This window comes from Gorilla gorilla, chromosome 16, assembly GCF_029281585.2.
Source record: "Gorilla gorilla gorilla isolate KB3781 chromosome 16, NHGRI_mGorGor1-v2.1_pri, whole genome shotgun sequence".
NCBI lineage: Eukaryota > Metazoa > Chordata > Mammalia > Primates > Hominidae > Gorilla > Gorilla gorilla.
The window spans coordinates 83,650,933-83,663,178 of NC_073240.2; the positions used below are offsets into that span (position 1 = coordinate 83,650,933).

The 12,246-nt window shown below is 38.9% G+C and overlaps 1 protein-coding gene across 3 annotated transcripts in view; it reads right to left on the bottom strand.

Moving 5' to 3' along the window:
• Positions 1 to 12,246, bottom strand: part of EFL1 (elongation factor like GTPase 1) — a 129,634-nt gene that overhangs the window by 102,868 nt on the left and 14,520 nt on the right. For all 3 annotated transcript variants that reach the window (XM_031002416.3, XM_063698774.1, XM_055362799.2), the window contains exons 5-7: positions 6,337 to 6,470; positions 5,485 to 5,622; positions 3,378 to 3,592 (exon numbers count right to left, since the gene is read on the bottom strand). In XM_031002416.3, the coding sequence (XP_030858276.2) occupies positions 3,378 to 3,592; positions 5,485 to 5,622; positions 6,337 to 6,470 (487 nt within the window). The remainder of the gene's footprint in view (positions 1 to 3,377; positions 3,593 to 5,484; positions 5,623 to 6,336; positions 6,471 to 12,246) is intronic.

Consider the following 12,246-nt stretch of genomic DNA (forward strand, 5'->3'; position numbering starts at 1 on the left):
AGTTTAAAAAATGTGATCAATTACCTACTCCATTCTGAAATCCAATGTCACTGTTAACATGGCCTCAGCATGTGCAAATTCGGGAGAGGCAATAAGAAGAAATAAGGATCCTTATACCGCATAGGGAAGACCCCAGAGAAGAAACATGTCAAGAAAACACAGGCTTCAGACTCAGGCAGACTTTAATCTTAATATCAACTCTGCCTATTAGCAGCTGAGTGATGTTGAACAAAAGTTACTTAATGTTCTTGAGACTTAGATAATAAATAGTAATATCTGTTTCAAAGGAGTGTTGTCAGAATTTGGTGAAATAATTTAAATAAAGTGACTAACTCAATATTTAGCATATGTACATCCTCAATAAAGCTAGACTAACTTTTGCTACTGTTGGTATCAAAGTTGATATACATATATTTGTTCATCTATGTATAAATAACTTTAAGAAGATAAACAAAAAACTGACACGAAATAAACTGAGCTAAGGAATAAGGTGGGATCCTTTTGTGGTATACATTTGAATTTACTCAAGAATAAAGTTAAAGTTAAAAATCAATTGTATATAAAATCTATAAAGAAATGCAAGACTGGCTCAATATTCAAAAACATCAATCAATGTAATATACCATATTAACAAGCTAAAGAAGAAAAATCATACAAATATATTAATTAATACAGAAAAGGTATGTGACAAAAGTTGACACATTCATAATAATGACATTCAGAAAAATAAGAATATTAGCGGACTTCCTCAACTTGATAAAGGACATCTAAAAACAGCCTGCAGCCCTAACATTATTTCTAATGGTGAAAGGCTTAATGCTTTCCTCCTAAGACCGAGAACAAGGCAAGGATGCCCACTCTCATCAATGTCAGTCATACAGTGCTGGAAATTCTAGCCGGTGCAATCAGCAAAACAGAAAACAGCATGCAGATAGAAAAGGAAAAAAATACAACAACCCCTATTTGCAGACATGATTGTCTTGTAGCAAATTCCAAAATATCTACAAAGAACTGCAAGTGAGTTCAGCGAGGTGACAATATACAAGATCAACATACAAAAATTAATTGTATTTCTATATACTAGATGAATGTGTCAACACCAAAATTAAAAATATCATTTATAATCATTCAGAAAAATGAAAAATTAAGTGTAAATCTAACTCAACATGTACAGCACTTGTATGCTGAAAACTACAAAATGCTCATAAAAGAATTTTTAAAAATTTTAAATAAAAGGAGAGGCATAGTGTTCACGGAATAGAAAAAATTCAACATAGCAAAGATGTCAAAATTCTCCCCAAATTAACAGGTTTACCAAGCAATTTCCATCAAAATCCTAGCAAAATGTTTTTGCAGATATAGGTAAGATTACTATAAAATTTACATGGAAAGGCAAAGGCCTTGAACAGCAAAAGTAATTTTGAAAAATAAAAATAATGTGGACAGAAATAATCTACCTGATTTCAAGACTTATTATGCAGCTACACTAATCAAAATTATGTGGTACTGTTGGAAAGACAGACACATAGATTAAAGGAACAGAACAAAACACTCAGAAACAGACCCACACAAGTATGTCCAAGTGATTTTGAAAAAGGCACAAAAGCAATTCTATGGAGAAGAGATAACCTTTTCAACAAAGGGTTCTAGAGTAAATGGAAATCCAAAGGCCCTCTCCTCCCACCAAAAGAAAACCTCAACCCAAGCCTCACACTTTATACAAAAATTAACTCAAAATGGGTCACGGATTAAATGTAAAAAGTAAAACTAAAACTTATAGAAAAAAATGAGAGACAATCTTTAGGATCTAGAGCTAGGCAAAGAGTTCTTCAACTTGACTCTAAAATCAAGATCCATAAAAAGAAAAAATGATAAACGAAACTTCAGCCAAATTAAAAACTTTGTGGACTTTGATGGCTGGGAAGAGTGGCTCGTGCCTGTAATCCCAGCACTTTGGGAGGCCAAGGCGGATCACTTGAGGTCAGGAGTTTGAGACCAGCCTGGACAACATGGTGAAACCTGGTCTCTACTAAAAGAAACACAAAAATTAGCTGCGAGTGGTGGTGCACACCTGTAGTCCCAGCTACTCAGGAGGCTGAGGCAGGAGAATCGCTTGAACCTGGGAGGCGGAGGTTGCAGTGAGCCAAGATTGCGTCACTGCACTCCAGCCTGGGCAACAGGGAAAGACTCTGTCTCAAAAAACAAAACAAAACAAAACAAACAAACAAAACAAAAAACAAAAAATAAACTTTGCTCACTTTGAAAGACACTGTTACAGGATATGAAGTCAAACTATATAGACTGGGAGAAAATATTTGCAAAGCACATATGAGACAAAGGACTACTGTTTAGAATAGAAAAAACTCTCAAAATTCAGGAGTACGAAGAAAACACATTAAGAAAATGGGAAAGGATGTGAAAAGACTTTTCACCCAAGAGGACCTACAGATGACAAATCAGCACATGAAAAGATGTTCAAGGTAAACCAGCTGTTAGGAAAACGCAAATTAAAACCACAATATCATATTAGTACACACCCAACAGAACTGCTAAAATGAAAACGGTGACAACACCAAACGTGAACATTTGGAGAAACTGGATCACTCACGCATGCATTGCTGGTGAGAATATAAAATGGTACAGTCCGTCTGGAAACAGTTTGGTAGTTTCTTTAAAAACTAAACATACACTATCATATGACCCAGCAACTGCACTCCCAGGCATTTATTCCAGAGAAATGAAACTTATGTTCACACAAAAACCTACACACGAATGTTTATAGCAGCTTTACTGATAATGGCCCAAAAAGGAAAAAAAAAAAAAAAAACACCAGATGTCCTTTAATGGGTGAATAGTTAAACTGGGGTACATCCACACCATGGAATACTACTGAGCAACAGAAAGGAACCAACTACAGTATTAATGCATGCAATAACTTGGATAAGTCTCTAGAGAATCATGCTAAGTGAAAAAAGTCAATCTAAAAAATATTACATATTTTTTGGTTCCATTTCTATAACACCCTTACAATGAGAAATTTGGAGATAAATGGTTGTCAAGGGTTAAAAAGCATTTGAGGGTGGGAAGGAAGTAGCTGTGGCAATATAAGGGCAACGTGAGGGAGCCTTGTGGTGATAGAAATGTTTTGTATATGGATGGCAAATGGCAAAGTCCTGCTTGGTTATTGTACTACAGTCCTACAAGATGTTATCATGGATAGGAGGCAGTTACTGGGTAAAGGGCACCAGAGAACTCTCTGTATTATCTCTTACAACTATAGGTGAATCTATAATTATATCAAAATAAAAGTTTCACTAAAAAAAATCAACCGCATATAAAACCTGCAAAGAGATTTAATCAGATGCAAACAGACTTACCCAAAGCCCCACCCATCTATTGCACTGGTAAACACCACATTTCCCTGTTCTGGAGAGAAGTAAAGGTGAGAATCATCTGTGTCCTCCAAGCCAGTGCTCCAGTCATATACTTGCTCTCCTTGTTCAGAATTTGGATTCACTTGGGATTCAGTCTCCCTCTCTGCTCTTTCTTCTAGGACTTTAGAAGTAAAAAGAGTTCCTGTAAGCGCATTAATCTAGGAGAGATGGTGAAATGGAAGAGCGTCATTCAGCTGCTTAGCATGCTCACGGCAGGAGAAACACTGTTTAACCTGTGTTAGGGCTAGAATCATCAGTCAGTTTGGGCTCATTAAGCACACACGAATGGAGGTGACATTCACAATCAGTGAATAACTTAGATGTATCCATCCTTCCTAACTCAGCATAACTAAATTATAAGGTTTTCAGAAGGTTATTTTGTGATTATTATTATTAGTTTAATGTAAATGTTAATGTGTCATATCCTTAATTTGTTTTTCAGTACTGAAGCCTAGTATCACAAAGTACTCATGATTTCCAACCCCACAATCCTAGTTTGTAACCTTAGTCCACTGCCTTGCCCATCTCTCACATCGGTTGTCTGAAATGTGCACTACTCTCTTCAGGCCCTCTTCCCAACTCCTAATCCTCAACTACTTTCACTCCCAAATAGGCAGTAATCTTATGTCCTACCTCAGAAAGAAAATGGAACCTATTACTCAGATTTCCTTCAAGTGCCCCACATCCCAATCTACAAGCTCACTTACGTCTGCAAATACCACTGACCTTCCTCCTGCCAATGCAGGGCAGGAGTTATTTTACCTGTTCCTAATGTTTTTCTTTTTTTTGAGGCAGTCTCGCTCTGTCGCCCAGGCTGGAGTGCAGTGGCATGATCGTGGCTCACCACACGCTCTGCCTCCCGGGTTCACATCATTCTCCTGCCTTAGCCTCCCCAGTAGCTGGGACTACAGGGGCCTGCTACCACACCCGGCTAATTTTTTTTTTTTTTTTGTAGAGACAGGGTTTCACCTTGCTCGACAGGATGGTCTCAATCTCCTGACCTCGTGATCCACCCGCCTCAGCCTCCCAAAGTGCTGGGATTACAGGTGTAAGCCAGCACGCCCGGCCTACCTCTTCCTATTTCTACAACGAATGATATCCATCCATCATTCTTTTTCACTATTCTACTTTTATTGTTTCCTGCCTTTAGCAAATAAATATACTCAAGTTGCCCTCATCAACAGCTTTCCACTGTGTTGAGGAAGACATTTCAAACTCTCATGCATGGCATATCAGGTTCACTGACATCTAAATCCTATATCCTTTTTCCCATCTCTTGTAACTGTTGAAAATGATCTAATTCTTCAGCTAAAAAACAATTTGCAGTTCCTTAAATGAAACACTGTACTGTGCTTTTTCTTGCCTTTATGACTTTGCCCATCTTATTCCTTCTCTTTTGAATGTCCTTTTCCTGTCTACCTGGAAAACACCTACTTTACTTCCATCTCAAGGCTTCCATTTTAAGACTTCTAACTCATTCTTCCCTCTTGACCCAGACTGGGTTAGATGGCCCTTATCTATGTTGTTATATCAAACCCAGGACTTATCTCATTGTTCTCCAAATATCTCTTTGTCTCTCCTACTATACTGTGAGCTCCTTGAAAATAGGGATTCTGACCTGTCCATCTTATATTCACAATCCCTAGTGCACAATGGACATTTGATAATTCATTTATTCAACATATATCTATGAAATATTTGCTGAATAAATAAATGAATGAATGCTTGGGTAAAATTTCCTGTAACGACAGGTAATAAAATACTACAGACAGGTAATAAAATCCTAATATGGCTTCACTTTGGAACCAAGATACAGTTTTAAACAAGAGAGCCTATTGTCCAAGCTTTATATGATGGGTGATTCCAAGAGATGGAAGAGACTACTGAGAACATGCTTTTTCTATTGCCTCTCTTGTAGAATAACAGCAACATGTATGAATCTGAAGTGGAAAAGTTCACTTTTCTGTAGCAATGGCTCATACCCAGCTCAGTAACTTCCTTACAACTCTTCTTCGTGGCTAAATTTTTTAAATACCAAAAATTAAAATACCTGTTCTAAAATATTCTTGAGGTGAGAATAGGCCTCTTGTGGGGTGAATTTCAGTTCCACTATCAAGCGATCAATCTTATTAATCACTAAAACCGGACGGATGTTTTCAAGCCAAGCTTGTCGCAGAACTGCCTGTGTCTGATAAAAACAGAAAGAAAAATGTAAAACTCATGATTTGAAATAATTAGAGCACATTAGAAAATCCTGATTAATAACCACTCTAGACTATGCCAGTCAGACAAAGGTATTCACTAGGCATTCACAAACTATGTATACAGCGGACTAGCAAAGAGCTACACGTAAGAAATCATTGTTGCCTTTATGCAACTGACAGTTAAGAAGGATAAATAAGGCCGGGCATGGTGGGTCACACCTGTATCTCAGCACTCTGGGAGGCTGATGCAGGTGGATCGCTTGAGGCCAGGAGTTCAAGACTAGCCTGGCCAACATGGCGAAATCCCGTCTGTACTAAAAGTACAGAAATTAGCCAGGCATGGTGGCACATGCCTGTAATCCCAGTTACTCTGGAGGTTGAGGCATGAAAATCACTTGAACCCAGGAGGCGGAGGTTGCAGTAAGCCAAGATCACGCCACTGCACTAAAGCCTGGGTGACAGAGCAAGACTCTGTCTCAAAACAAACAAAAACAAAAACAAAGTATGTTAAATTAAAGTCATCATCTCCAAGATCCCTTCAGAACTCTGGCGATTTAACTCCTTCACAGACTGGAACGTTACCAAATGTGAAATATAAAACCAATGTTGTGATTGTCAGTGAAATGCCTAAAGTCAGTCAGTTCCCCCTCTTTCCTCACCCTTAACCATTTAAGTATTTTCTCATCACAATCCATTACCTGTGGACAGACTCCTTCCACAGCATCTACCACGATGATGCATCCATCACAAATGCGAACAGCGGTTGATACTTCTGAGGAAAAGTCCACGTGTCCTGGAGAGTCTATCAGATTAATCAGGTACTCCTCATTACCTAAAATACAATTTGTAAACACACATTTTCAGTTGTCCAGGTACACAATGTTCTTCCTCAGGCGTTCTAGAATAAGAAAGCTGAAAGCTTCTACGAAAAAACTGAACAAAGCTAAAGGAGTTGAAAGCTCAATCCAGAGCTACCATTCCAACTTTTCCCACTGATGGGACTACTGATTCCAAATAGCATCTATATAAAATGTTAAAGGACTTTATTATTCTAATAGTTACCACTTAAGAGCTTAGTGGGAGCCAGCCACTATGATACTCACTTTTAATGTGCTAATCACATATTATTGAATCCTTACAATATCCCTATGAGATACATATTACTATTCTCCTTTTACAGGTTAGGAAATTGAAACTGAAAGAAATCAATGCCTAAGGGCCTGACAGTAAGAGCTGTTCAAAGGGCCAACAAAGCAGTTGGCCAAGTTCTTCCCTACAATTTGTCAAAGAGCAGTGTATGAATCTGCTCAATCAAGATTTAGACTCAATTCTTCAAAAACTTAAGGAGCAGTTACTATGTGCCAAGCAGTGTGCTATGTGCTCTCCCATTAATATCTCCTTCAATAGTCTCAACAGACAAATGTATTAAACTTATAGTAGGGTGATGGCACATCCTGAGTTGTCTGGTTTTAGCACTGAAATTCCTACATCCTATCAAAGCCCTTAGTCCCAGGCAAACATGAAAAAAAAAGATCATCTTAGGTTATAGAGAGTTATCATTAAACATAACTTAGTATACCACGCAGAAAATTAGTTAATACTTTAGAATTCTGTACTCATTCCCCATTATTGATAAATTTGATATAATTCTCTTTTAAAGGCAGAATAACTATTAGAATGCTCATATACTTTACTTTTGCTCCTCCCCTTAACTCAGTGTTTATCAACTTGAATGTGCTCAAGAATGACTACAGGGTTGAGTATCCTTTATCTGAAATCCAAAATGCTCCAATGAGCATTTTCTTTATGTGCCATGTTGGTATTTGAAGAGTTTTGAATTTTGGAGCATTTCAGATTTTGGATTTTCAGATTTGGGATGCTCAACCTGCAATTTATGGGCCATTTAAAGGATTTTCTCCCAATATAATTTTAATGACTTTGCTTGTGCCCTAGGTGATACTGATGATAAACACCACCACAACAATAACCACAACCAGCGCTTAACATCTGTGGACTGCCTATTCATGGCTGGCATTGTTCTAAGCATAATACATAAAGCATAATTATCTAATGTTTACTTACAACAATCCCCTATAGTAGTTACAACTATTAGCCCAATTTTATATAGCAGGTAACTAAGGCACAGAAAAGTTAAGTATTTTTCTCAAGGACATCCAGCTAGAATCCAATTCTGAGGTTGACTAAGATCACACAATTCAAAATGATAGAGCATAAGTTCAAATCCACTTAACTCCAAAGACCATACCTCTAACCACTACACTCAGAAGGCAGTAACTCTCACCTCACATGCCAAGATTCCACTGCTAATGAATTCCTAAAACACTGGGTGAAGCATTCCCAAGTGTACTGAGGCTCAGTGGGAAAGACTGCCATCAGTTAGCAACAGACTGCCTTCTTCAGTACCACTCCTCCCCGCTGCCTCCTGGTCTTTTCATGCAAACTGCTTTATGAGGAACCATTGCTCTGCTGAAACCACCAGAGAAGGCTCCAACCAGAGAAGACCACGGAGATCTCCAGTGAAAATCCAAGAAGTCAAATAACCAGAGCCCTGGAGCAATGGCCCACTGGACCTCAATCGAGCCTTTCACTGGCAGATCTCACACCAGTTCTCCTAGTCAACATTTTCGGTAAGTATCATGATCTCAACCAAGTACACCAGAGAAAAAGGAGCATGTCTAGTAGTGGTCTAGGGTCCTATCACACAAAATTAAAGCTGTGAGATTCTTAGAATCACTCAGCATTTTCTCAGCCTAAGCCTTTATTCCATAGAAAAACATGCTAACGCCCTCAAAAGGTAAGAGACTGACCCAAGGTCCCAAAAGAAGCAAGCCAGAAATACACCCAGGGCTATCTAACCCTCTTAGTCACTTCTCGGGTCTTAGATTCCTTCATACTTTGCAACTGGGGAAACAATCCTTGCCTGTTCATTTGGCTAAACTCCAGACTTTAGAGTGGGAGAACTTCAAGTGCTTTCCCATCCTTTGTGATATGACTGGGACCTGATACTGAAGTTTCAGAGACTGGGTCTCCAGTCAAGTTCTTTACAGAGTCTAAAAATGCACTCGTACAGACATTTCAGGCTTCCTATACAACAGTGCTCTTACCTTTTATTGGAGTTAGACCTTTTAGGGAATACTCAGAAAAACGAATACCGATCTACCTATCTATGCTCCCTTAATTACGCATCCATTTCCAGATTCTTTGAAATTCATTCAGGAAGGGCAGGTTCAGATCTAGAGAGGAACTGAAAGCTAGAGATACACCAAGTGTTTCCACCTGAAAATCTACATCCTAAAAAATAAGTGTCTGATCAAATAATATAGCTGAGAAATAAACAGCCAGCCTTGGAGCTCACATCACACTTACATATTAAAGGTTCAGAGAAGCCCTGTAAGAGAAGTTTGTCCAATTCTGTTTAACCTGGAGTTTCTCAAATGTATTTAATGGTGAGAAGGAGGAAATGCCATGGTCAGTTACACAGCTGACAAAGGCTTGGCTCAGCTCTGAGCCAGGCCTCTCAATTCCTCTTTCAATGCCTTTTTCATCTTAACCCTTTCCAAACAACGTTAACCTAAATTTCAAAGGTTGGGGAAAGAAGTCCCATACCCATTAGAGAAAAAAAGTCCCCAAGCACAGCTCTTCTGCTGTGACTTCAGCCACATTATGGCTCTTTAAAAAATGCCATTTACCACTTTTGTGTGTGTGTGATCAAAGTAAAAAATACATAAAAGCAGTTATAGGGGTTTACCATGCTAGATATTATTGTTATTGCCAGTATTAATTATTTAAAAAGTAGAGAATGCATAACACTTTTCAGGAGACAAAATTTTTTAAGCATGCTAAATGATCTTTCCGATTTGTAACAAAGTCCTGAAGCTATGTGTTGAATTAATCCCTGCAATAGCATTCAGGGTCAGAAACTTTTGCTGCTTTACTTCCCAGGCATTCCAAACTAAACGGCTTCATTTCAAGGCACAGATCTAATCAGTCAAGCAACAATCCAATCTTTTCATGTTCCAGGGGGCTGAAAAAAAAGTTGGAAGACCTGAAGTTAATTATGGGAGATATCTTCCAGACAATTTCTGCTGCTAATAGGGAGTTATGGGAAAAGAATTGCTCTCTTGCCCATGGTTTTAAAGTGCCATGGATAATTGTCTCACAGAAGGTGCACATTTGTCACTAGGACCTGCCAAAACATCTCTGTATTCAGTAAAACTTCATGTAAGGAGTTTAGTGTCCAACTTCCAAAACACTGGAAATGCTCACTAAAGCATACATAGAAAGCTGATGAGAGAAAACTTTCCATAAAATAAAAAAGAAAAACTGAAGTTATGGAAGAAGATCTGAACCTCCTGAAAGTGTCCTTTATGTGTCAGTGTATGGTAGACTATTTTGCCTGACAACAAAAATAACAGAAATATAGGCAGAACCTCAGTTATCTGAAGACATGTTCCTAAATTCCTTATGTATGAACTTATAACAATTATATACATAAATTGTACCCCAACTATATATAAAGTAACCACAAGTCTCCCTCCACAGGAAATACCACTTTTTTTTGTTTTTTGTTTTTTTTAGAGACAGGGTCTCACTGAAACATTCAGGCTGGATGCAGTGGCACAATCATAGCTCACTGCAGCCTCAAATTCCTGGGCTCAAGCGATCCTCCTGCCTCAGCCTCCCAAGTAGCAGGGACTGCAGGCACACAAGGGTAATTTTTATTTTTTGTAGAGATGGGGTTTCACTGTGTTGCCGTGGCAGGTCTCAAACTCCTGTCCCTAAGTGATCCTTCTGCCTCAGTCTCCCAAAGTGCTGGGATTACAGATGTGAGCCACCGCACCTGGTTTCCTTTTATATCTTAAATCACTATTATCCTTTTATATTTTAAATCAATGTATAACATTATAAGTTATAAATCAACTAATACGGCTTATTATTTGACAGAACTGTAAAGCACAATTGTAAAGCTGACACAGGTAACAGGGTAACTATCTTTATGAGAAGCCTGCCACAAGGAGAGGTGAAGGGTGGTTGACTCTGATGGTATGTGTCAAAACTGAGATGGGGTCAGGTACAGTGGCTCATACCTATAATCCAAATGCTTTGGAAGGCCAAAACAGGAGGATCACTTGAGCCAAGACCAGCCTGGACAACATGGTGAGACCATCATCTCTACAAAAAAATTTAAAAAATTAGCCAGGCATGGTGGCACATGCCTGTAGTATTAGCTACTCGGGAGGCTGAGGCAGGAGGACTGCTTGAGCCTAGGAGTTCTGGGCTGCAGTGAGCTATGATCACCACTGCACTCCAGCCTGGGTGATAGAACAAGACTCCTACCTTTAGAAAAAAAAAGTGACACGGGTTAGAAAAGAAAGAGGGAAAAATGATCTAGAAACAACTATGAATAGCAAACTGATTAAGTTTTCTTTTGCTGCACAAACCCGACCTGAAGACCTCTCCAGACCTTCCTCCAACATGAAACTAGACCACGTACAGACCACTTCTGATTACATTTGGCCTCACCCGCTTTTGGTTTTTCTCAGTATGATGCCAGTCCACATCTGCCACCCAGTACTGTGGCCACACCCTGAACTCTGACATCACTGAGAATTTCTCCACCTTTGAAGGCCTGCTGCGTAGATAGTAAATCTAATAATTACACATCCACATTGTCTTGATTCCTTTGATCATTGGCAGTTTTGCTTGGAAGGGTGTAAGAACCAGAATAAGAAACGCTGGAGTAAAAAAAAGGTTGATGTTTACTTCTTATAATCTCTCTATGCTTAGCATCACCCTGGAGAGAAGGTCATAGATCAAGGACCAATTTCACACTGCTAATGCATGTCATTACTGTAAGGTGCTAGTCTCATTATCAGAGTAATTGAGAGAGTAATTGTAGGATAACTTTGACTAAGAAGGGGGAAGAGGGAAAATGCAGAGGAATGTGGGGCTGAAAGAAGGTTTTATGTATTTTTTAAGACAAGAAAGACAAGAAAGACTTGAGCATGCTTAAAAGCTGATGGATACAAGCCAGTACAGAGGGAGAGGTGGAAGATACTGAAGAAAAGATAATTAAGTCCAGAGCACAGGTTTTTGCCAGTGACAGGAGGCAAGCAAAAAATGCCCATACCATTACGTTTTGAGATACAGTGGCAAGCAGGTGAGAATTCTTCTCTTTTCTGTGAAATAGAAGGTAAGAATGTCTGCTGAGATTGTGGAGGAGGGGATGACAGGTAGGCTGAAAGAGACCAGAAGGTTTAAAATAGGTATTGGGAAGAATGAGCAAGACCTAACAGTGAGAGATGGGAAATCTGCCAGCAGTCTGGAGGACCACTTGAGAACCTAGCCCAAATGCAAGGATGAAGACGTGTAGAGAATTAGCTTTATCAAAGGTTAAAGTTTTGCTGGGAAAAATATGACAGAAGGTCAAGAACCAAAGAGACTGAAGACGCTGGCAAGACTGTCAGTGAAATGACAAATCTGGGCTGTATGAGGCAGGAAGTGAATGAAGAAAGAGGCTGTTGGGAGTCAAAAAAAACTAGAGAACATTATGAAGTCAAAGAATGGGTACCTCATTAGTCAGGTGA